At 48.2% G+C, this 26431-nt stretch overlaps 1 protein-coding gene across 2 annotated transcripts in view; it reads left to right on the top strand.

Annotated features, from left to right (window-relative positions):
• The first annotated feature begins 9061 nt into the window (after window positions 1–9061).
• The window catches only part of SRPX (sushi repeat containing protein X-linked), a 99339-nt gene continuing 81969 nt past the window's right edge, over window positions 9062–26431 (top strand). The window contains exon 1 of one of the 2 annotated variants that reach the window (XM_032620864.1): window positions 9062–9423. In XM_032620864.1, coding sequence (XP_032476755.1) covers window positions 9333–9423 — 91 coding nt within the window. In that variant the 5' untranslated portion in view covers window positions 9062–9332. The remainder of the gene's footprint in view (window positions 9424–26431) is intronic. The other variant, XM_032620865.1, reaches the window with a different exon arrangement.

The raw sequence follows: 26431 nt of genomic DNA, 5'->3' as shown, positions 1-26431 counted from the left end.
CATCCTCCTTTTAAAAAGAACGGAGCAGAGCTTCCCTGGTGGCGCAGTGGTTGGGAGTCCGCCTGCCGATGCAGGGGACACGGGTTCGTGCCCCGGTTTGGGGGGGTCCCACGTGCCGCGGAGCGGCTGGGCCCGTGAGCCATGGCCGCTGAGCCTGCGCTCCGCAGCGAGAGAGGCCACAACAGTGAGAGGCCCGCGTACCGCAAAAAGAAAAAAAAAGAACGGACCGTGAGGCAAGTGGGGAAAGTACCTATATCTTATATGTTCCAGACAAACAGAAATTGGATCCACTCTGGCAGAGGGAGAGAAGGACCAGAGCAATGCAGGAAGGCTTCAAGCAGCCACTTGAAAAATATTACTGTAGAATCCCAATGCTGATAGCTCAGAATCTTTATTTGGTTTGGGCGTGTTAAACTCTTGTGGACCTTTGTGCAACTCTTGTAACTTTTCCTTGCGGCAACTTTTCTTTGGCTATTTACCAGGGTCAGAGAAAGGCTGATCCTTGAAAGGCAGATGGAACAAAAAAGTCCAACAGGATTTGACTAAATGAAGCCTTTGATTAGTTATCACTAACAGCACGATGCAACCCACGAAGGACTATTAACTCATTGTTTCTAAACTTGACTTGTTTTTGTACTTGGCTGGAGCCCTCATACCTCTGGCCAACAGCAGGGTTTCTGCATGTGCTCCAGCCTCCCTGAAGACCTCACAATGAGCCAGAAACTCTCGAGATCCAAGAAAGGTCTTTAGGAACAGGAGAAAGGGCATGGGTACAGCCAAAGGGAGAGGCAGCCTACACTGTGCACACACATACAGGGGATGTGTGTTAGCTGTGCCTCTTGCAGCTGGAAGCCCTTCTTTAGCCTCCGGGACTAATTTTCCAGCCCCAATCCTTGCTGTGATGCTGACGTCTGGGTTGATTACAAGAGAGTAAATGAAAGCTTTTCCTCTCCTCCAACACATCCTTCTGTGACTTGAAACATGTGACCAGGCTGTTACCTCCAGCAGATGCTTTCTGGATGAATCAGCATTCTAAAAGGCAGAGGCCCCGGGGATGTGCCAACATCAACAGAATCAGCAAGGATTAAGGGGAGAGTGGGGAGACGGTATGATGGATGCAACCTTCTGCAGGGGGTCAGTTGCACAATCTCCAAAGTTGGCAGCCCTAGAATCTTGTTCGGAATAAAGGGTGAAAGGGCCCGAACTATCTCCACAGGGCCTTGAGCAGACCCCACTGGGCCAAGGACTGGGGTCTTCTTTGGGCAATCAATATCATCACAGTTGGATGCAGGTACGTATCTGGGGATAGTCTTTTGGCAAAAACATCCCAGTCTCACACGAGTTACACTCCTTTTCAAATGCATAGCCTCTGGAATACCAATCGATTGTTTCCTGTTGCCACATTAAAGTATTCCTGCTTCAGAAGTGCTCTGACCCGCTCCTCTGCTCCTCTCTTAGGCTGCCACAAACCGAGTTATGACCCAAGGTGAGGGCTTTGAAGTTATGAGACTCAGTCCTAACAGGATTGAGATTTAACTACAGGATCTAACTGATGTTTCCTTACTGGGTTCCATTTTCTGTCAGCCTCTAGAACTGGGTCATGTTCCCTTGTACAAGTTCTATCCTTCCTTTCTACAAGTTTTATCTGGCAAAAAAAAAAAAAAAAAGGCCTTTTCCCCCTTGGGACTCAGATGTCCCTTATCAAGATACGGAAGCTGATGTTTGCTATGTCTTCCTTCACTCTTCCCTGTTTGACTTGTATTCTCCAAGCCTCTTTTTCCTTTTCTTCCTTTTTCTCCAGTGTCCTCAAGGATCTCATCCACTGCAGTGACTTCCGCTTTCACCTCCATGCAGGCGTTTCAAATCTATACCCCTCTCCTCCTCTCTCCTACTGAATTTCAAATTATCTTAGCACCAGACAGTCCCCACGTTGTTGGTTCCCCCCATACTGCAATCTTCACATGTTCTAAACTAAACTTATTTTCACCCCACACTCGCTCCTCACCTGTATCAGTCTGAGTTCAACCAGAGAAGCAGATATAAATTGCGTTAAGTCCAATATGAATTTGTTACAGGGAATCGCTCTTCTGCAGTTGTGGGCGCTTACTAAGCAGTCTCTCTATGGCTGTTGTCTCTGAGTCTAATGCTGGAGCTTGAAGTTCATGGAGCAGGCAGTAGGGAAGGAGGATGTAACGTGGAGTGGGGGAGATCAAAGGTAGGTTAGAACCAACAAGCACAAGCTAGAGCCCCATGAGGAAGAACTGGAACTCATGTTCTTCTTGCCTCTGACCTTGGCCGTGAGCATCTCCAGCGGGGGCTCTTCATCACACAGCAAAACACATACACCTGACCTCGGAGTTGAAGAAGCCGAAGGAGGATCAGGGGAGGGTAGAGCAGTTGCAAGCCCAGCTGCTGCTTCACACCAACGAGGTAAGTCAGCAAATCGGCAACATGTGTGAGCTACAAAATGGCCACTGCTTCTCTTCCAGCCTCCAAATCTCCCGAGAATCTCCCTTAACTGGAAACAAGAGAGTGAATTCTGGGAAATGTAGCTCAGCCTAACCACGTTGACGCGTCACGAAGCCATTAAAATCCACCCCTAGTCAACTTGGCATCCATACACATCTCCTTAAAGTATACTTAATATCTGAATCAAGACAATGCCAAAGCTCTCCTTCTGCCTAGCGTTATACAACTATTCCACATACAACCAAAAAATGCTAACCCTTTCCCTAGAAGAGAATACAAAGGTCCTTTTTTTTGTCCTAGGTGATGTTCATTCTTTTCCTTTGATATCTTTGAGATATAAAATATTATTAATATATGTCACATTAGATGATAAGGAGATGAGAAAAGAAAGAAAACATCTAGTTTATATATATACAAACATATCTGTATTAAAATTAGGAAGAAATACAACTATTGCAGTCTGTCTCTGCGAGGGTCAAACGGTCACAGCTGATATCTATAACTACCTTCCCATAGTCTACCATTTTGTATTCATTTTTGCTGTCAACAAGCACCTCAGCTGCTGGTCGTGGTTCTTTGTTTGGTGAAGTGTCGCAAACTTTCATTCTTGAGGGTTCTGGGATATTAGCAGCCCTGCCTGAATTGGGTTGTTGTAATTTTCTGTTGACGTCTATCATAGGACATGGGAGTATTAAGAGGGACTCTTAAGGATTTCCTGCTTTCCAGAAAAGCAGGAAATGGGGGTACCCATTGTGTGGCAGTAGCAACACAATTTCTTCCTGATAATCACCTCTCAGGATTCATCACCCTAGTCAGACAGGAACCCCCTTCTCTGCCTGTTCATTCAGTGGCACAAGGCACCCAGAGTGTCTGGGCAGCAATCCTAACTCCCATTTCAGTAGAATCATTGTTGGGTGCCTTGGTGGAAGCATTCCTCTCTTTGGAACTCAGACCTCTAGACAAGCAGAGCCTATGTATCACAGGGATGGGAAATAACATTTTGCTAATAAATCACTGGAGGTAATAGCGAACGGTGCCGCTCCCATTTCCACAGCTATGCTCAGGGATCTATGAATATTGGCTATGGGATCAACAGCATCATGTATTGGATGGCAACTCAAAGCATATACAGCATCCAGGACGACCTTGCCCAGCCCTGCAAGGTGTTGCCACTTAGCTGTGCGTTAGCCCTGTCTTCAAAAGGCCTCTCCACTTCAATCAGGCTGCTTCAGGATGATAGGGAACGTGGTAAGACCAGTGAATTCCATGAGTCTGAGCCCATTGCCTCACTTCATTTGCTGTGAAGTGAGTTTCTTGATTGGAAGCAGTGCTGTGTGAAATACCACGATGGTGGGTAAGGTATTCCATAAGACCACAGATGACAATTTGGGCAGAAGCATGTGGACAGAGAAGGAAAATCCATATCCAATATGTCTATTCAAGTAACCAGGTAGACTACTCATAATCCTGCCTACTGGGAGGATTCCCCCTCACTGCTGTTCTTTAGGGCTGTGAGAGAGTAGGGCGGCAGTGCTGCCACACTCCACTTTAAGGCAGTACCTACATGCCAGGCAGAACTATCTGAGGTTTTTCTTCCTCAGTCAACTAGCCATTGGGAACGCTCCACCAGGCCAGAGATGGGGGCTGGAACACAGAAGGTAATGTAGCAGAAGTAGGGGCCATAAGTATATGGGCCACTTCCTAATGCAACTTATGCCTTCCAGGCCTGCACGAGCCTGATTACATATGTATCACTTCCATTTGATGGTGGAGTGCTGCTATGAATACCCAGCTGTATGGCTTGGCTAGTTGGACAACACTAGTTCAAGATGAGTGGCTCAGGCTACATGGTAACTTGGTGGTCCACAGTTAAGCATTTCATCTCTAGGAAGGCCCAGTAACAAAAAGCCAAAAGTTGATTCTGAAAAGGGTCGTAGTTATCCACCAAGGATGGCAGGGATTTGCTGCAAAGTTTTAAGGGTCGGATCTTGCTTCACCTAGAGGGGCTTGCCAAAGACTTCAAACTGCGCACCAGTACATCTCCTGGGTCACATGGCCCAACTGACAGAGCAGCTTACAAAGTGGCCCAGACATATGACAGGGTCTTCTCTTGTTCTGAGCCCCACTCAAAACTAGCATTTCTTAGGTCACATTCATACAATGTCTAACCAAAGAGGAAAATAAGAGGAATTCTTTCAACCGGGCTTTGTTTTAAAAGTCTCTGAGCGAACCTGATGTATTTAAAAAAAAAAAAAAAAAAAATTGTCGCTGAGCGAGCCTCTGATTGGCCAGCCTGAGACCTGTACTTACCCCTCTAATTACAGTGGCCTGGGGCTCAAGTTCTACTGACTCAGCCTGATTGATGGAACCACACCTATGACGGAGATTTGGAGTATCTGTGGTCGGCAGATCCCTCCAAAACCATATGAGCAGTTCCTCAAATGATGTTTTTCTGGAAATTCGTCACCAAGCCCTTCTCAGAGGTGACATAAAGCTCTGGTGAAGTCGAGTAACCCTTTTCTCTGGAGAAGTCTCTGAGCATATTTCAGGAGGATTCCCCTTCCCCTCTCCCTGCCAGAGCAGGAGGGGGCTTTCTTGGACCTTCACCATGAAAACCTGGTAGGGTTCTTGGAGTTAAAACCTACAGCAGTGTGGGAGTCTCTGCTATGACTTCAGCCCCCGGGAGTTTCTCACTCTCCCTATTAGTCCGCACTCAGTCCTCAGCAATCTTTCTAAATTGCCATTTCAGTGTTCCTACCAATGTATGGCTCCCGCACGTCTTCTGCTCCAGGTAAGCAGATCTCAGCTGTGGCTGTCTGGATATGCCTGTCTTTCCAGATAGTGATGGGTGGTGATTTGCCCTGAAAACTCAGTTCCTTGTTGAGTCTGAGAAAAGTCATGGATTTTTCTGTTTGCCCAGCTTTATCTTGTTGTCAGGACAGGAATGATCACTTCCAAGCCTGGCCACTGAAACTGAAAGGCATTAATTTCATTTTTGAATCTCTGCATTCTTACATTTCTCAATTCTCTGTGTGACCCCCTATTGCTACTTTATAAAAGCATTCTTCTTGAATCTTTTACTGAATACACCAAAGAGATATTTTCTAAAACTGCTTTCCCTTTTCTGTAGCTGATTATTTTCACAAACAAGGTGTTTTTCCTTTGAATCTTTAGAGTCAAAGCATTCCCTTTCCCTTAATGCTGCAGAATTTTTTCATCCCTTAGAGCTTGTGTTGTTTCATTCTGAATATTTATTCTAGAAAGGGAAGAAATCTCTTTAAGCCAGGGGATTGTAAACAGATACCATTCTTGGACTGCCATTAGCTTTTTTTCATCTTGATCTTGAGCACTCTTACCTTAACCCTCTCGGATCTAGATTTTTAACAGATACCAGAGCAAAAGTACCAGCCCAATTCACCCTACCCTTCTGGCATTCATTTAGCATGATTCCAGTAGACTGAGGTCAGATCCTATATATAATAGTTTACATCTGCTAATCCCAGGCTCGGACTGGGAAATTTTGAAAAACAGTCCTTCGCCACAGATAGCTTGAGAAGCACTGTCTTAGGTCGCATCACTCCTGAGTGTCTCCTCAACTTTTATTCTACTGCCAACCATTTCCCAAGGTACAGTGAGCCACCAATGTTCCCCTTAAACTTCCGGTCCTTTACTCTGGAGGGGTGTGGGAAGAGAAGAACTGGTTTGCGAGGGTGGGGGGATGAAGAGGTGTGGGAAGATGGTAGCGGCACATGGAGGGAAGGGCCTTGACTGACGTGCTCAGGAAATCTCTCGCCTGCAGTAGGTAGGGGGCTGCCAGGTTCTCCTTCAATGGCTTCTCGGAGTCTACAAGTTCAAGGAAGAAAGTGGAGGGGCGGGGAATCCTGGGACTCCTTTTCCTTCCTTCTCCACTGTGGGTCATTCTGCTCTGAGTCAGGGGCAAAGGCTGTGCTGTTTAATCCAGCCTCCTCCGCACTGTACACGGTGGAAAGACACATGCCCCACACACACCCGTGCCAGACCTTGAGGGCTGTGTTCCCTTCTCACCTTCGGCGCTTTGCCCAGCGCTTGGAATGCTTCAGAGGACAGAACAGGCACTGTCAGCAGCGCCCTGAGGTGCCTGGGAAGTCTGTCGTAGCCTGTAGGCAACTAAGTATGGTAGGTACTACTGAGAAGCCACGTTTCCCATACTCTGCATCTGTGCGGTTGGATTTTGAGATCTAATGTAGGGCATCGTATTTATCCTTATTACCTTTTAATGTTCAGAGTCAACACGGCATTCCTGCCTATAGAGATGCTTGGAACATATTTCTTGCCTATCTTTGTGTCTCATGCCAACAGCATCTTTTCCCAATTCATTAGTAGTTAGGACCAGCAGGACAGGAAGAGATCAGAGCTCTGTGGCCCTCCCTGAGTGGCTTCTCTTCCTGTTTCCATCCACTCATTACCCCATCTTCTGGGTTCAGTTGTTTGGTAGATTACGAATCTACTCAACCATCCTCTTGTCTACCGAGATATTGTGGGATGGATGGATAATCTCTTCTAAGCTTCCCTCTGCCCTCATCCCTTCTACCAGAGAGGCCTGGTAATAATAATTATTATAATAAATAAAAATAGTTATTATAACTATTATTATAATTATTATTCTAAATCTGATTGGAATTTGCTCTAAAGTAGCAAAGAAAGCAACTCCTAACATCGAATGTGGTGTTGCTTGTAATTCAGCCGGATTCAGGGGCTAGGAGAGAGCCAGGTGTTCCTTGTCAGCCCAATAATAGAATGTGTGCCGCGTTTTGTGAGCAAAGCTTGCTTCAGAGGTGATATAGGAAAGGAAGGCCACTGGACAGACCAACCCGGACCTAGAATTTGGGGTGCCCATTAACTTTTACTCATGGGCCTACAGCAGTGGTCCTCGACTGGGGCCAATTTTTCTGCCAGAGGACATCCGGCAGCTTCTGGAGACATGTTTTGGTTGTTACAACTGAGTAAAACGAGGGCTTGCTACTTGCTCTCTGGGGCATAGAGGCCAGGAATGCAGCTAAACATCCTTCAGCACACAGAGCAGCCGCCCTCCCCAACCACGAATCCAGCCCCAAATGTCAACAGTGCCTGGGTTGAGGAACACTGGCCTAGAATTTATCCCGTCGTAAAACCTGCACCACTGAGCATGGGGGCACAACACTAATCCATCTGTTCAAACGCCAGGCCACATCCCTAAAGATTCTAGTTTCATTGGTCTGGGGTCGAGTCCAGATAGGGTATTTCTCTAAGGCTCCCCCAGGTTACTCTTGTGTGTGCACAGGATTGAGAACCACTCCCTGGAGAGTCTGGTGTGATGGAGGCCACAAAAGAGCCTGACCTCCCTCATTGTCCTGTGATTAGAGGGTTATTGAGGGGTTGTTGGATCCTTGAAGAGGTAGCAGTAATGGAGAAACCCGCAGGAGATGGAGAGAAGCTCCCCAGGCACTGGGGGGGATAAGATGGAAGTTCAAGGCAGAGGTTTTTGTGAGAATTGGGAAAAGAGCACACCATCTAGATTAAAAAAAAAAATCGAAAACCTCTGGGTGGATTTTCCCAGGGCCCTTAGCCTAGCTAACAGACCAGACTGCTGAGGCGAGGAGAAAGCTGCCCTTCCACAACGAACATGGCCTCTGCCAAGGCACAGGCTTCTTGTGACCCCAGAGGCAGCTGGATTTTGGCACCCACTTGCCCCTTCCTCCGGGGCCATCGTGCAGTGCCCATACTACACGACCAAATGCAGCAGCCCTAGTTGGAATCTGCCTTAGCTAAGATCTCCTTCGGTCAGGAAAGGGGCGAGGTCCTGCCTTAGGGGTTTACCAAAAAAAATAAATAAATAAATAAATAATTGAGAAAGCCTCGAAGAAGAAACCTGATCCGTCCTGCAGGCACCTAGAAACCCTATCCTGACGCCAGGCCACAGGGTGGAGGCTCCAGGCTGATCGTGGTGTCCTAGGAGTGATTGCGAACAATCCAGGAAATGGGGAAATCTGGTTGCAGTAAACTACAACAGCTGGATTCCCGAGGCTGTGGGTGAGACGGGGAACTTTCTGGGCCTTGTGCTCGTCCATCAGCCGACCCTAGAAAGAGTACTTCAAGCCCCATCCCAAACTGCAGTGCAGCCGGCACGAACTCTTGATTCATTCCCTTGCAAAAGAGAAACCAAAAAGCCGTAGCAAGGACGTTGGCGCCGGCAGAGCCACACACCTAAGTTCAAATCCCCGCTCTGCCCGTAACCATGAACCTGGGCAAGTTTCTAAGCGTCGTTCCTTCTTGGATAGGATGGGCATAATGACGCCGAACTTGGGGCGTGGTCCGAAGGGTCAAACCCGCGAACTTGGCGATAATAACCTGCCGCGGTGGGCCGTTCTTGGACCCCCTCGGTTATCCCTTCTCTTTCCGTGTGACTCACGTAGCTTTCTGCACAGATGACCTTGTGGTAGGGGCCCCGGATCTGGGAGGTGTTTGGGCCACCAGTGTGTGTATTCGTGGTGAAAGGGCGCGCAATCGGGGAACAGAAAGATATTTTAGGATAATCTGGTTTGCTAGGGCACGCCCCTGGCGCGCTCAGGCCCCCAGAGCGGGTGCGGGAGTGTCAGCCCCGCTTCCAGAAGAAGCGCTGGCACAAAAGGAGGGGGGTGGGTCGGAGCCCCAGCCGCGCCAGCGCTCCGGGGAGGCGGAGGAAGGAGGGCAGGCCCCGGGCGGGCGGGAGGGAGGGAGACAGGCGAGAGGAGGAGTTTTCCGGCTTGGCTTCAGCGAGCCGCGCGCAGCCCCTCGGTCGGGTTGGTCTCCTCCCGCCCCCGGGAAGCGCGCCGCGCAGCCGAGCCGAGCGCAGCGCCGGGCGCGCCATGGGGAGCCCCGCACTCCGGCCCGCGCTCCTGCCGCTGCTGCCGCTGCTGCCGCTGCTGCTTCGAGTCCCGCCGAGCCGCGGCTTCCCAGGTAGGGTCGGCGGGCCAGCCTCCCCAGCTGGGCGCCGGGACCCTCGGCTCGGTCCGGAGGGTGGTGCGGGGGCGCCCTTTGTTTGCGCGGACTTCGTCTTTCGCCGCCTGGGGGAGCGGGGGACGCGGAGCGGGGCTCGCGTCCGGGCACCAGGAGGGGAGAGCCGACTGTCATCCCGTCGCCGGGCGCCGTGAGCTGGAGGACCCTCTGCGCCTGGGGTTCCAGGGGGACCAATCAAACCCCCGTTGGCGCTGGAGGCGACCAGGAGAAGTTTGGCCGCGGGTTACTTTCTCACCCCGCCGGAGTTTTGCCTCTCACACAGTTGCCTGCGTCCAGGGACCAGGTGGCTGGCAGCTCATCCTGGAAGGAGCCCCTACCCCCTCCCACTCGAGGCCCCAGGCCACCCCTTGGGGCTGCAGGGCACGAGCCACAGTAAAAGACTCTCGTGGAAGGCCCGGGCGGAGCCTCTCCCGCATCCCCCAACCCCCCCTGCTGGGGATTCCGAGAAAGTCTGCACCTCCGGGAGAGAGGTGCCAGCTGAGAGCGGTGACATGTGGCAGGCGCTTGGTTAGCCCCAGGGAAAGAGGACTACACACGCGGGCTCTGCTAGACAGGGGGTGTGGCTTCTTGTTGCTGGGGGGCGTGGTCTGTAGCATCTAAGGGGACCCTGGTACTTATTAGGACTCTTCTGGTGTGGACAAAACCTTCTTTGGAGATGCCCTTTAAAAAGCTCCAGCTGACTCCCTCATCGGAGAGTCTTAAGATAGCAAAGAGCTTCGGGGGAGCTGGGGAACATGGATGCACCCCTGTCGCCCCGGAGAGGAAATCCATGGACACATTTTAGTTTAGTGTTAATGGGAAAGTGGGTGACGTGGCGGGCAAATATCTGGCTTTACTTTCAACACTGTGGGTGGTTTAAGTCTGGGGTCTGAGAAACGAACCTACCGAGTTCTGGGTGAAGGATGGAGGGGGGAGGGTTCCCAGATAGCATGCTTGGGAGATGTAGGGATGGCTGCTGGAAATTCCTTGCACATCCCCTTATGAATGAATGAATCAAACGTGTAAAGTGATACACAGGAACATTTGCGTTTTGAACTGCTGTAAGTGCTAAGCTTTTTGGTAGGAACTGATTCAGGGCAAAGTGGAAAGGAGACTTTATCCTCTGTGCCAGGCAAGTGCCAGCCCCCTGTTTCCCGGGCAGGTTAGTGCCCCCACCCCCCAAGCAGGAGTCGGGTTAATATGAAGGTAGAGGGGAGGGGGAAGCCAGTACTGGACAGGGTGCAGGGGGAGAAGTTGAGAAGCTAGAAGCAGCCTTTCCTGCTGAACTGGGAGGCGTCTCTAAGCCGCCTGTACATCTGTCTGGCAGAGCCTTCCTCAGTCAAGGGGCCTCTTCTCTCTTTCCATTTGACCTTCCTCCCCTCCCTCACCCTGCCCTCTGCTCTCCTTCCCTCAGCTTCTACCCTTATACAGCATAGCTTGCTGCCAGGACCCAGCCACCCACAGAATCGTGGATTTCCAGCTTGGGCGCTCACTACTTTTGGGAACTGGCCCGGGCTGGCCCAGCTCCCTCTGGCACCAGCCTGCAGGCTTCCCCCAAGTTGGCACATCCCAATGGGGTCTTTCAGGAAATGTGCTCTGCTAGGGCTGTTGATTCCAACGGAGGATGTTTCAGTCCAAGCCAGAGGTTTCGGAAGGCTGGTGGGGGGAGACTCTCTAGGCCTGTGGGTCCTGAGGCGAATCATGTCAGCTGAGTTCACCCTAAGTGCTGGGTGACAGAGAGATTTTGAAGATCATTTCAGAGGCAGTCTCTCAGCGAGTGGACGTTGTGTCTCTGGTAAGAGGCCTGGAAGCAGGAACCTCTGAAAGAGGGAGATGGGAATCTAGGGCCCCATCGGCATCTCCCCTCCCCCACTTATATAAACATCTGAGATTTAATAGCAAATCTGTCAGAGAGAGAGTAAATCATTCCCATTCCCACTTCTAGAAGTTCTCTGGAGTTCTTCCATCTTTGAATCTGATGCAGCTTTTCTGGCTCTCTGATTTATTCTTTGCGGCCTAGCAAAGACGCAGTGTCTATAAAAACCCACATGAAATGTATGGAAAAGTCATAGCAAAGTTGTCTGTGTTGGATTGCGTTTGTATGCCTATAAGATAGTATTCTTACTCTGTTCTTTGGTTTTGCTTTTATTGAGGTATAATTGACATATAACACATTAGTTTCCCGTGTATAACATAGTGATTCGATATTTGTATGCACTGCACAATGGTGACCACAATAAGTCTAGTTACTATCGATCACTGTACATAGTTACAAAATTCTTTTTTCTTGGGATGACTTTTAAGATCTACTCTCAATACAGTATTATTAACGATAGTTACTATGCTGTACATTACATCCCATGACTTATTTATTTTAAAGCTGGAAGTTTGTGCATTTTGATCCCCTTCACCCATTTCGCCCACTCCCCACTCCCCCACCCCTCTGGCAACCACCAGTCTGTTCTCTGTATCTTTGAGCTTAGGTTTTGCTTGTTTGTTTCATTTTTTAGATTCCACAATATATTAAGCGAGATCATACGGTATTTGTCTTTCTCTGACTTATTTCACTTAGCATAATGCCCTCTAGGTGCATCCATGTTGTCACAAATGGCAACGTTCCATTCTTTTTTTTATGGCTGGATAATATTCCGTTGTATGTGTATACCACATCTTCTTTATCCATTCATCGGTTCATGGACACTTAGACTGTTTCCATAACTGGGCTCTCGTGAATAACGTTGCAATAAACATGGGGATGCAGATACCTCTTTGAGATCCTGTTTTCATTTCTTTTGGATAAATACCTAGAGGAGGGATTGCTGGATCATATGGTAGCTGTATTTTTAGTTTTTTGAGGAACCTCCATACTGTTTTCCATAGTGGCTGCACCAATTTACATTCCCACCGACAGTGCACAAGGGTTGCCTTTTTTCCGCATTCTTGCCAACACTTGCTGTTTCTTGTCTTTCGGATAATAGCCATTCTGACAGGTGTGAGGCGCTGTCTCATTGTGGTTTTGCTTTGCATTTCCGTTTTATTATGTTCTTAAATGAACTCTTTTTATTTATTTATTTATTTTTGGCTGCCTTGGGTCTTCGTTGCTGCGCGAGGGCTTTCTCTAGTTGTGGCGAGCGGGGGCTACTCTTCGTTGCAGCGTGCGGATTTCTCATTGCAGTGGCTTCTCTTGTGGAGCACAGGCTCTAGGCGTGCGGGCTTCAGTACTTGTGGCACGTGGGCTCAGTAGTTGTGGCTCGCGGGCTGTAGAGTGCAGGCTCAGTAGTTGTGGCACACGGGCTTAGTTGCTCCGCGGCATGTAGGATCTTCCCGGACCAGCACTTGAACCTGTGTCCCCTGCACCACCAGGGAAGCCCTGAACTCTTGAAGCCTCATTTACATCTGAGATTTTGGAGGTTCACTGCACCTCCTTCTGCAAGCAAGGCTGAAGATGGAGAATGAACGCCATGGCCAACTAAGAAAGGCTCCATGAATCTGATGCCTGGAGAAAACTGGTAAAGTAGTGTGGTTTCACCAGCCAGGAAAACCGAGTGGGGTTGGCTAAAAGCCAAACCAGAGCACACCAGCCAAAGCAGTCTTTTAAAATGCCACATTTGGAGATAAGTATTAGGAACTGAACACCTGGCTCAGGATATACAATTAAAGTCACATGAGGAGCAGGTTAGGCTAGATATTTCTATTTGGGTTTAAAACATGTAATCAGCTGACAAAATTCCTCTGCATTAAAAAGGAAAATGCTGGGGAGAGCAGGGCATTTTCAACTGGCATTTTCTTATTGATAACACTTTCATACAGTATCCTGCTATTACTGTTTCTCATTTCCCAGATTTGTGAGCTGAAAGAGACACCAGAAACCATCGCTAAAGCACCATCTTCAGACCTTCCTCCCACCATAATTGAAATATTGCCCTTTGCTTTTCGGTGATTTCTATAACATTCTCACTTTTAGTCTCTCTTATAGCAACTCATTCTACTTTTTATGGCCAGATACTGCTCTTTTAAGTACAGTTTTACTTCAGTACTGGTTTCTTTAAACATTTTATTTCTAATTTTTAAAATTGAGGCAACGTTAGTACTGTTTTGATCGCATTGCTCTCCTACGGAAAAACATAGAGCAGGACTTACCTGGTGGTGCAGTGGTTAAGAATCCGCCTGCCAATGCAGGGGACACGGGGTTCGAGCCCCGGTCCGGGAAGATCCCACATGCCGCGGAGCAACTAAGCCCGTGCACCACAACTACTGAGCCTGCGCTCTAGAGCCCACGAGCCACAACTACTGAGCCCACGTGCCGCAACTACTGAAGCCCGCGCGCCTAGAGCCTGTGCTCCGCAACAAGAGAAGCCACGGCAATGAGAAGCCCGCACACCACAACAAAGAGTAGCCCCCACTCACCGCAACTAGAGAAAGCCCGTGCGCAGCAACGAAGACCCAACACAGCCAAAAATTAAATAAATAAATAAATTTATTAAAAAAAAACAGGCCAGCTGCCCACAGCCTAATTTTCCAGTCCTTCTCTCCTGGCTTCCTAAAATCTGGCTAAAGTAGACTACCTGTTTTTATAGACCTGGAGTCCCATTTTCCCTCTTTTTGGTGATTACTGCTTTCTGCACCTGGAATGCTTCCCCGCAGCCACATGTGTGTCTAAATTCTGCCCATTGTCCAGCGACACCCCCCAGTTCGATGAAACTTTTACTTGATCCTTTGATTGGGAAGCTTCTGCCTTCCTTTAAACACCCATGGTGTTTCATATCTCTCTTGTGATATTTATCATACATGCCATACCTTGCAATGAGCTATGCATTCCTTTACACTTGTAGATTCTGAGCTCATGAAGGAAGGGCACTGCTCTGTCTTACCCCTCTGTATTTCCCACGGTGCCTAGCCAAGACCCTGGAGCCAAGTGGATATTTGTACTTATCGAGTTAATAGTTCCCTGCAACTCGGGTGACAGACCATTGGCCAGAAGAGCTGAGAGAACACGCGTGCAGGTAAACAGGGCTTGTGCCACCATGAACCTACATACACAGGGACGATGCCTTGCTGGCTGTAGAGGTTTGCTTTTAAATCCGTGAACACCCTCCCTTTGAGCAATAACCTTCTCCGCTGGGGGTTGTAAGATGAGAGACACTGCAGCCACAAGCCGGAGTTTGCATTTATTATTTTTGTTGGCCGCTTTGCTAGAGCCCCTTCCAAAGGGGTTGAGTGGTTTCCTTAGTCAACGCAAATATGTGTGCTACATCAATTCCCCTTTCAGAGAATGCAACTCAAATGGGTAATTGAAAGTGAAGATTGAGTTTCACGAGAAGAAGGTTGACTTGCCAGGTTGTAACGTAGTCTGAAATTCTAGCAGCCAAATTATGATCGATACCCAGGTTAAGGATTCATTTCCAAATAGCAGTGTGAATAATCGCCTTGCCTGGGTTCCAGTTCATAGGGAATTTCTCAAGCCAGCCCTTCAGTTCTTTTTTTTTTTTTTTAACTTTTATCGGAGTATGGTTGATTTACAATGCTGTATTAGTCCTCAGTTCTTGCTTGTGTAATTTCTTGACTGTCGGCTTTTATTGGCCATTGTTTATGGCGTCTTTTAAGCCTGGATCTTTCTCTTGGATATATGAATTCTGCCTTCTCTCTTGGAACCTTGGCTCTATCCAGAGACTTTCCTGTTAAAGTGGACATGGAAGGATGGAGTGCATGGGATACTAGGATGAAAAAGGTAGGGAATTCCTTCTGTCAATAGCTTTCTGTCTTGTGGGGAAATAGACACCAGGTTATCCATGGGGGTAAATATTATAACACAGATGGGTCGACAAGCCCTGTGAAGCACAGAGAGGAGCCACGCAGGAACCCTGGGCCCGGAGATTGCAGAGTGATGTTGAGCAATGCTGATGCCAGTGGCAGTGACAACTACAGGCCCAAGGAAGGTTAATGCAGGGTGTCTCTGGGCTTCCTTCTCTAAGAACACTTTGAAATTGGAAACAAAAATCTGTGTGGGTGTTCTTTTTCTGGGGAGAAGGCCCTATCCCAATTCAACATCACTCCTCACCAGATACTTCTGTGAATTCTGTGAGAGAATGTGCACTTAATGGGCACAAAAGTCAACATAGAAAGTACGATAAAGTTGCCAGAGTAGGGGAGCTTTGAACCAATGATCAGGTGGCCTCCTGAATTATAACCAGCGGTACAACTTCCCATTCTCCTCATTTAAAAATCAACACCAAACAAAACAGTCATAATCATAGGATCTTTAGTGGATATTTGTGGGTTGGTTGAATGATTGAGGTAATTGTGACAGGGAATCAACACATTCTATTTCAATATCCCTGCAGGATTTAACCAGAATTTCCAAGCTGCTAATCCCCAAAGAGAAAGAAATGCGAGGTATCAGAGGCAATTTGCAGGACTCTGAACGAAAGATCCATCTGGACAGGCAACAAGTTGGGGCATAGTTAGTTGCTGAGGCTCTTGAATTTCAAATCACCCTAGGACAATCTTCTAGGAGACTTAGAAACACCAGGGACTTTGGGGGGAGGGGGCAGGATTTTTCAGATAAAAGATTTAAGGATAAAGCTTCTTTGAGAGAAAAGTCACCGGTAGCTTTGCTAAGCTCCCAAGTTGCCCAGATGATAATTGGTTGCACCTGGGTCTTACGGGCACGCTCTAGCCTCAGAAACTTCTGGAGTCATCATTCCCGAGCTGAGTGATTCACTGCCCCGTAATCCTTAGCTCATACTGGATGCCTCTTTATACGTTGTTCTCCAGGGAGAAGATAAATGGGTTTGGACATGGTGGCTTGGATTATCCCAGAGGTTTGGTGTTGTAAATTGAGTATATTGGTTTTACAGCTTTTTTTTTATGAGTAATAGATCCAAATATAGAATTTGGGGGTGGACTTTCTGCCTTGGCCTTGAAAGATCGTTGCCCTGTTTCTTCTGCCCTGCTCTTACAGTGACCTGTTGTGTGATGGGTTCCATGCTGTTCCCCCTGTTGTCACTGGCTCTTTGCAGCATCTGCCCAGTTATGGCTGATGAGCATCTATCTCTTCCATACCGAGCGCAGCCCAGGACCCTCTGCTGAATGCCTCTGGCCTGCCGCTAGCTGTGTGGGTGGCTGAGCTGATGACCCTACCAGTCCCAGGGATTCAAGAATGTTCCAAAACACTGGTTAAATGAGGGCCACGGGGCAAGCGAGAATTGAGCCGAGCTTTGGCAGGCCCCTGGTGGAGGGGTGAGGAAGCGGTGGCCTGGCCACGTCCCCGGCCTTCCAGACTCTGCCCCCAGTGTGGCCGTTCCCTCTAGGAACTCTGACAGACTTGTTGCCACTGACTCAGCATTTGCCACACAAAGGCTCCGGTTCCTTTAAATATCTGAGGTTGAAATCCTGTTTCCACTTCGATTTGAAGTCCGCTTTTCAAAGAGGAGGGTCATACTGTTTCACCAGGAGCTACTCACGGACCCGACGGCCTCAGCCACGTGGGCAGGCACTGGGGTCTTGTTCATTCTGTGCCCTTGTGGCCGAGCAGGGAGCCTGGCCCCCGGGGGACTCTCGGTGGGTCTCGGTGAAATCTGCAAGGGAGCACACCTCTGACCGGGACTGACCTGCTGATAGGTGTCTCGGGCTCTATCTAGATGCCCACAGGAGCTTCTCATCCACATCCAGGCTCCCCAGCATGGGCCACCTAATTCATGTGGCATCTCAGTCTGGGAGGGCGCCCGAGACGGAACTCCCCACGTCTCAGTGATGAGTCTCTGAGGTTCAGCGAGTGGAAGGGATTTGTCTGGGGTCACACGGGGAGTTAGAAGCAGAGCTGGCCTTAGAACTCAGCCCCCCGACTCCAGGATTCCCTTTCCTCCACAGGCAGGGACAGAGTTCAGTTTCTGAGCGGCCACTACACATTAGGCATCAGGCCGGGCACCGGGGATAGGCAGGCAAGGATCAGTGGCACCTCGGGCACTCACAGAGCCGCGCCCTGGTGTATTTCCGCGTGGTTGTTCATACCAACACTTGGCTGCAATCCCAGAGTCTCACGCCCGGGGCTGCTTGGGTGTTCCTCAGGGTTCTGAGAAGTTGCTGCCCCAGAGCTAGCCCTTGCCCCGTCTTGTCGAGGTCCCAAAGGATCCCTCTCTATGCCACTTGCTTTGAGCACCCCAGCTGATATGTCATGCTGTTTCCCCATTTAAACCACTTCAGTGAATTGTAGTATATTCAGAGTTGTGTATCCATCACAGTTTTAGAACATTTTCATTACCCGCCAAAGAAACTCCACACCCTTTAGCCATTGCTCCCCACCCCCTCTCCGTAGCCTTAGGCAACTGCTGAAGTACTTTCTGGCTCTATAGATTTTCCTGTTTTTAACGTTCCATATAAATGGAATCACACAGTATCCTTTCGTGTCTGGCTTCTTTCGCTTAGCATAATGTTTTTAAGATTGATCCATATTGTAGCAGGTATCAGTACTTGACTCCTTTTTTATGGCTGAATTATATTCCATTGTATGGACAGACCACATTTTATCTGTTCATCAGTTGACGGACATTTGAGTTGCTTCCACTTTGGGGTTATCACGAGTAATGCTGCAGTGAATATTCATATACAAGTTCCTGTGTGGACATATGTTTTCATTTCTCTTGGGTAGATCCTTAGGAGTGGAATGGCTGGGTCATATGGTAACTCTGTGTTTAGCCATGTGAGGACCGGCCAGTCTGTTTTCCAAAGTGACTGTACCCTTTTACATTCCCCCCAGCAGTGTGTGACGGTTTTGATTTCTCTACATTTTTATCAGCTCTTGAGCTTATCTGTCTTTTTGGTTAAGTGATGTCATGAAAGCTCAGTTCATTAACAGCATCCACTCGAGGCTTGAGTGACAAAGCAGTGTCTGTGCTGCTACCCTCTCACTGCTGGCTGCAGGGCACGGCTAGTCCATAAGGTGCCTTTGGGTGGATTAGAAAAAGATGCCTTGTCTAGGCACGTGTAATGCGTGGGCACAGGGCTTGGTCAGGGGACAGACTTTGTGCTGAGTAGGAAGAGGATAGAGAGGCAGGCCCAGAACTCAAGACTTAAAGTGTGAGACCCCGCCTGCTCTTTGGACGGGTGTGATGGTGGGTGCTGTGGTGTAGACAACTCCCTGGACACCCATCTGTGCTGCAGCCCTGGGTGTCCGTAGCTCAGCCCCAGGTGGGAAAGAGCTATGGGCGCCATGTGCTCTGACAGCTTGCTTCTATTAAAAAGAAAAACAAAACAAAAAGCTGTGCTTGTGTGTCAGCGGCATCCTCGCGAGCTTGAATCCTTGGGTCACCTGGGAGCCTAGCAAGCAAGTCAGAAGCTCAGGCCCCACCCGAGACCTAGTGAATCAGCGTATGCATTTCTACAAGGTCCCGCAGATGATTCTTATACACAGTGAAATTTGAGAAGGACTGGTCCGCTGGGTGAGTTCAGCCCTTTGCCAAGACGGAGTGGCTGGCCTGTTTATAAGGGCTGCCCAATAGCTGTCCTCCCTCCTCTCTCCCTTCTTCCCTTGGCTTTGCCGTCATCATGGCATCTTCTAGACTTCCTTTCCTAAGTCCCCGACATTCCTGAGATAAGCGTGTACAGACTTTTGTTTTCTGCTCCCTCTTCTAACTCAAAAACAAACCCAACTCTTCGGGGTGCACTCGACTTCATCTCCTTTGAAGTCCTCCTGCCTGGAGTGCGGCCAGCAGTAGCAAAGCACATCTTCGGTGATGGGTAACAGGGTCCTCACATGCCTTTGCCGAGCAGCTCAGCTGCAGCTTAGAAATAACTGCAGCTCTTTAAGACAGGCCACACAGGGCTTCCCAGGTGGCGCAGTGGTTGAGAGTCCGCCTGCCGATGCAGGGGACACGGGTTCGTGCCCCGGTCCGGGAGGATCCCACATGCCGCGGAGCGGCTGGGCCCGTGAGCCATGGCCGCTGAGCCTGCGCGTCCGGAGCCTGTGCTCCGCAACGGGAGAGGCCACAACAGTGAGAGGCCCGCGTACCGCAAAAAAAAAAAAAAAAAGCCACACGAGTGTGATTAGGGCGGTCCCTGCCTCTCTAGCAAAACCCTGTCCTGGGATTGAGAATTTCTGCAACTGATCAACCCTTAAAGACACAGGGGCAACACATCTTTGTGCCAGAGACCGACGCCGCCGGGCTTAGGGAGAAGGCAGCCCCTTGGAGGATGGGTGAGAATGACACCAATGGGGAAGTCAGGACAGCACACCCCACCCCTCGTGTGAAGCCCCCCGACCACCCCCCCCCGAACTGGGCAAGTCAGGAAGGCTGAACTGTTAGCACTAAAAGGGGGGCCCTCCCACCGTTTCAGGGCTTTGAGTGAATAAGTAGTTCCCAGCCCAGCAGTGGTATTGGCTTGGCCCAAAAGTTTGTTCGGGTTTTTCCATAAGATGGTATGGAATAACCCAAACGAACTTTTGGGCCAACCCAATATCTGGACAGGCTTCATCGGGATTACCCAGGGAGTCTGGTGAGATGAAGTTTCCCTGATCCCCCCTCCCCTGTGTGTCTTGCTTTGGCAGACCTGGGGTGGGGAGAGCAGCAATCTGTGGTAGGGGTCTGCAAAGTAAGTCTTGCCAAGCCACAGAGCACCCCAACTCCTGGTTTTGTATGACCAGTGAGCTAAGAATGGTGTTAAAATTTTCAAATGGTTGAAAAAAATCAAAAGGAGACTACTTCGTAACACGTGACAGTTATCTGAAATTTAGATATCAGTGCCACTGGAACCCAGCCACACTCATTTGTTTGGGTGTTGTCTGTGGCTACTTGGTGATAAGTGGCTGAGTTGAGCAGTTGTGACACAGAACATATGGCCTGCAAAGCTGAAAGTATCTACTCTCTGGCTCTTGACAGAAATAGTTTGCCAACCCCTTAATTAGGGCCTTGCTACTTAGAGTATAGACTGAGACCTGCTTGGCCTGGGAGCTCTACAGTCATGTAGAAACCAGACCTATGAAATCAGAGCCTCCCTTTAACAAGATCCCTAAGTGTTTGTGGCTCCTGCGCCTTCACCATGGTGCTCAGCTCAGGACTCGTCTCGGCCTTAGTCAGGGGGTCTTTTAAGATGCCTAGGCCCGCATGCTATAACTAGCCCTGTACACATTTATCTGACAGATAACTGGGTGTTTCATTCTCTCTGTTTGAGGCTTGGTAACCTCCTGATAGCCTCTAGAAACTGGGACCCTGTTTATTCTCACCAATTCTTGGCCAAGGCCTAGGGTTCTGATCCAAAGCTGTAGGCAGACTGGCCTTGGCTACCTCCTGAGACGTCCTGGATGCTGCATGGGTTTCTGGACCGCAGGTTCAGGGCTCTCCAGACCTGCTGCCATGCCACAGTCCTGCTATATGGTGTGGCCTGAAGCCCTTCACTGCCCCTTGCCCCGATCGCTGCTGAGGCTTTGACTTGGCTATCTGTCTCTTGCTGGTGGCTGTTCCTTCAGGAGCCTGTGATCTTTCTGCTGGTCAGGACCATCCCTAGTAGAACATTTTCCCAAAGTGGCTTCCTTGAAGCGCTGCTTCCCAGAGAGATTCATAGATGTTCTATGGGCAGCAGAATGCATGGCAAATAAGTTCCGTAGGTTTCTTTACTGCAGGATGGCTCAGGGTCATCGATATGCTAACGTAATTGTTCCCCTCTGGGAGAGAACAAATAACAAGGACCACAGAATCTGAAAGCGTGGTCCTCAGACCACCGGCAACAGCAGTACCTACAAACTTAATAGATGCATAAATTCTCTTGCCCCACCCCAGAGCTGTTGAATCAGAAGCTGGGCCTGGGGGAAGGTAGGCCAGCAACCGTGTTGTAACAAACTCTCTAGGTGCTTTTGATGCCCGCTCGAGTGTGAGAACCACTGGTGTGGACATTTCCAAGTTATTTTCTCACAGCATCTTAATAGACTAGTGTTTCTTATTTGTTGATTTTAGAGGGAACTGTGTTTCGGGTTTCAGCACAGGTCCTTTGGGAAGATGACATTGAATTGCCTGAAGCATTTACTGGTGGCAGTGAGCACTGCAGGCTATAAAGAGGGGAGAGAACGAAAAAAAAATCTTTGGGTAGCACCATCTGTCCCACTTCTGGCCTGCTAGGCAGTTCTGTGCCTACTTGGTTAAAAGAAAGTTCCTCCAGTTGAAAGCTACCAACGTTTGGTTGTTGTAAACGTGTTCTTTGCAACGTTTTGTGTATTAAAAGGTGAAGAAAGCTGGGAGCAGCCATTGGGATGTATTTCTCTCCTCCTCTAAACATTGTCTCCGTTCAGAATACTCTTCTTTCCTCTTCTGCAGAATTTCCTCGTGCAAATCCCAAAGCCATCTTTCCAGGTCAGTGAGGTCCAAGTGGCTTTTGCTGGTGCCCTTGCCCACAGTGAGTGGCCCTCTTTCTGTCCATGGAAAGTCTCAGGAAGCTTTCAGATCTGAGGAGGTGGTTTGTCCCCAGACAGAGCCTCTTAGCCCAGGGTAGCTGTGCGTTCCGTCTCAGAGCTCAACTCCCTCCCTTTCATTCTAGAACTTTCTCCGTTGCTGTCAGGGCCAGTGGTGTCACAGCCTTGGACCTGCAGGTGAACGCTTTTCATTTCTTTGCCGTCAGAGAGTTTGTCAATGGTGTGCTGTCACTTAGTTTGAAAATCCCAGTGGCAGTGAGGCTCGAGCTTGAAGGTGAGAGGAATCCCCCGAGTTCTGCTGCCCAGATCTTTTCTGTGTCTTTGTTTAAATGGAGGTGAGGCAGCTTCTCGATGTGGTTTCGCCTTCTGAGCAGAACTGTAAAGAAGCAGAAGCACCACGTTTGCCAGGAGACAGAGGTGATGTGATGGCCTCCCAGTGTGAATATGGAGCAAGAGAGAGCTCGAATCCAGCCTCAGAGTCTCCCTCAGCCAGTGCCTCGATCAGGAACCTTCTGCTGAAGGAAGGCCTCGCTGCAGCCTCGCTCCCTTCTTGGATTTTGACTGTGTCTCAGTTGACCTCTGTGGAGGACAGTTGAGCCTTTGGAAGACCATATACGCTGTTGCTTTTGTTCCGCTGTCTGGTTTTACTTTAAAGGCTAGACCTTTTTTGGTTCTGACTGTGTTGAATGCCAACAGTCAGCCTCCAGGGCTTCGGGAATGCCCTTGGTGGGAACCGGAGTTGGCATTTGCTGAGGGCCTTTGCTTTGTGCTGATCTCCACAGAGTTAGGTGCCTTTTTCCTGTTTTGCCTCTTTTCTAGCTTTAGACGATGAGCCAAAAATTAAATAACAGAAGGAGACTAAACTGGGAAAAAAAAATTTCCCTTGGACAAGAGTAATGCCTTCATTTATAAAAGTTATCCTTTTAACTTTCTTTTTGTTAGCCGTGTAAAATATGACCAAAATTAAAATGGCACAAGCCACATGCTGTCTTAATTGTCTCTGCTAATTCAAGGCGGAGGGCCTGGGGACGGTGGGTACCACCAACTCTGCCTAAAGTTGTCCCTATAGGGTCTTGGTGCAAAAGAGCTTGAATGGAGGATGGAGCATCCTCTCAGGTGAAGCAGCTGTAGAAGCAAGGACATCTCTGAGACCTCATGCCTGGCGGGGGTCAGTCACTCTCTTACCAGTCCCCCACCTTACCACTATTATTTTCTTTTCCTGGATGAAATAAAGTTAAAAGTGGAGGAGTAGCCTTAATGGGGAAAGAAATTACATAAAGCTGAGGTTTGGATGCAAAAGAGGGAGGAAGAGTCCCCAGTAGGATGGAGCCACGGTAGCCAGCGCTATGTTTATTGAGTTTCCTCCCTTCCCTGCCTCTCTTCCCCAGTCTGTCATTGTGACTGCCTCCCAAATGAACCACCTGCACCTTATCTTAGAGTCTTCTGGGGGCATTCACACAAATAATGGCTCAGCTGGAACTTCACCCAAGATTCAGAGTTCTTTCTTCTGCTGAATTGATGCCTGCTGAATAGAGCTGTCTAGGTTAGGAAGCGAACTGTAAGGCAGACTTCTACGAGGAAGCTTGAGGAGTGTTTCAGTTAGCTATTGCTGTGTGAGAAACCATCCTAAAACTTAGTGGCTTAAAGCAGCAACCACCATTTATTTGTCCATGGTTCTGCAGTTTGGGCAGGGCTCAGTGGGGATGGTTCATCTCTGCTTAATGTGATGTTGGCCGGGCCAGCTCATATGGGGCTGGCAAATCCAAGATGGCTCCCCTCCCATGTCTGGCACTTCATCTGGGATGACCCGAATGGCTGGGACGGCTGGGCCTCTCTCTCTACCTCTTTACAGTCTCCTATTCTCTATGTTCTCTCTCTCTCTCTCTCTCTTCCCCCCCCCCCCCAACAGTTGCCTTTCTCCCCAGCAGAGTAAATGGACTTTTTAACATGCAGATGGCTTCCCAGGGGATGAAAGCCAAAGCTGCCAGGACACTTAAGGCCTAGGCACGTCACTCCTGTCACATTCTATTCATCAAAGCAAATTGCTAAGCACACCTGCTTTCAGGGTGGTGGTGGTAGTGGATAGATTCCACCTCTTAAGGTGGGAAGAGTGGTATACATGTGCAGGATGGGAGGAATTGTTGGTGGCCAACTTTCCAAGCAATCCACCACGGAGCTGGTTTGGAAGAGTGTATTGGAAATGTGAGCTTAATTTCCCAGGATGTTTCCTGGGAGCATTCTGATTAATTGATGGACCCCAGGTTAGCTATCCAAATGTATTAGACTGTTTAGCTACAGAATGTGGCATGCCCAGCTTCATTGCAGGTCCATAGAACGGAATAAATGCATAGTCCTGGGAATATCCAAGGTTCATTTCCCAATGCTGACTGGTACTGGCATCACCTTTGTTCTTCACTCCCTAGTACTTCTCTCTCCTATTTTCATCAAAGGCACACTTTATTAAAGAAGAGGTAACTCAAAATAGATCATAGATTTAAATATAACACTACAGCTATAAAACTTCTCGATGATAATGTGGGAGAAAATACTTACAAACTTGAGTTAGACAAGGCTTTCTTAGTTATGACACCAAAAGCATGAGCTATAAAAAGTAAAAAAAAAAAAGAAAAAGGGGGGCTTCCCTGGTGGCGCAGTGGTTGAGGGTCTGCCTGCCGATGCAGGGGATGCGGGTTCGTGCCCCGGTCCGGGAAGATCCCACATGCCGCGGAGCGGCTGGGCCCGTGAGCCATGGCCGCTGAGCCTGCGCGTCTGGAGCCTGTGCTCCGCAACGGGAGAGGCCACAGCAGTGAGAGGCCTGTGTACTGCAAAAAAAAAAAAAAAAAAAAGTACTTCATCCAAATTTAAAACTTCTGTTCTTTGATAGACAAAGTTAAGAGAACGAAAAGACAAGCCACAGACTGGAGAAAATATTTGCAAAGACATATCTGGTAAAGAATTTTTATCCAGAATATATAAAGAGCTCTCTAAACTCAATAAGAAAACAGGTAACCCAGTTTAAAGAGTGGGGGAAATATTTTAACAGACACTTCACCAAAGAAGATATATGAAAAGATGCCCAACATCATTATTCACCTACTAGCTGGATAAACTTGACCAACCCCGTTCCTGCTTTTATCTGCCAAATGTGAACAATGCCACCTGCTCTCCTGGGGGAGTGATCTATAATGCACTGTGCAAATATAAGTTATGGTTAGAACTCCCAAAAAACAACTTGCACACATTTCTGTTCCTTGTAGAGGGCTGACTAGCCATTTTCTCTCTCTCCCTCACTGGACTTTATGTGACAGACACCCACAAATTGCTGACCATGACTGTTAGGTAACCACTGGCCACTAGCAATTTGAGGCAGGTCATTTACTGTAAGCTCAAGTGGACGTGGGTGTCTCCCACCATGCTTTTCCAAGCCAGCCTGGTTTTTAGGTCTCCCTAAAAAATCTCCCACTACCTACTTTTTTCTGCCCTCAAGTGTTCTTATGTCCTTTCATTTCAAGGAACTTGCATCATTTGTGCCCCTTAACAAAGAGCTTTAGTTGTTCCTTGGCACTATCAATATCTAAGAGATTTACTTTAACCTTAATTTTTTCTTTGAATTCATTTGTAATCTGAAATGGATTATTTCACATTTTCATATATTATTTTTTCTCCAGGACCTAATGTTAAATTCAATGCTGAATGCTTAATAAGGACACTGATTACATAAGGAGTAAGTAACAGAATATTTTTCACCTAGTTTCTAAATTTGGATAAAGAAGCTTGGATGAACAGCTGCAGTATCAAAAATAATTTTCCATTTCTATGAATCCCAAAGGCCCCCTTCATGCATTTAACATTCCTGAAATTCCTAAAATGAAAAAAAAAAACAGTGAGAGGAATACACAGGTTTTGTTTTGTTTAAATTTATTTATTTATTTATTTGGCTGCGCCGGGTCTCAGTTGCGGCACGCGGGATCTTCGTTGCTGTGTACAGGATCTTTGTGGCGTGCGGGATCTTTAGTTGCAGCATGCAGGATCTTTAGTTGCGGCATGCAGGACTGGATCTAGTTCCGAGACCAGGGATCAAACCCGGGGCCCCTGCATTGGGAGCGCGGAGTCTCAGCCACTGAACCACCAGGGAAGTCCCTACACAGGTTTTTTGTTTTGTTTTTTTTTTAAAGCAGCTTTATTGAGGTATACTTGACATATAATAAATTCCATTGAATTCACTTTGCACATTTTTCAAAAATTAATTGGCAGGTTTTTTGCTGATTGTTCTTTATTCTGGTCCATTGATCTGTGTGCCTATTGCTTCAGCAATACCACGTTATTTTGATTACTGTAGCTTCGTAAATAGTCTTAAAATTGGGTAGTGTGCTTCTTCCAGCTTTATTCTTCTTTTTCAAAATTGTTTTGGTTAAAAATTCCATATAAACTTTAGAATAAGCTTGTCTACATCTACCCAAAAGGCCCACTGGGATTCTGATTGGAATTATGTTAAATCTATTAATCAGTTTGGGGAGATATAACATCCTTACTATTTTGAATCTTCTAATCCACCAACACGGTTATCTCTCC

Source organism: Phocoena sinus, chromosome X (genome assembly GCF_008692025.1).
Source record: "Phocoena sinus isolate mPhoSin1 chromosome X, mPhoSin1.pri, whole genome shotgun sequence".
Classification (NCBI taxonomy): Eukaryota; Metazoa; Chordata; class Mammalia; order Artiodactyla; family Phocoenidae; genus Phocoena; species Phocoena sinus.
The sequence above is the reverse complement of the archived record's forward strand: the minus strand, read 5'-3'. Positions and strand labels throughout refer to the sequence as shown.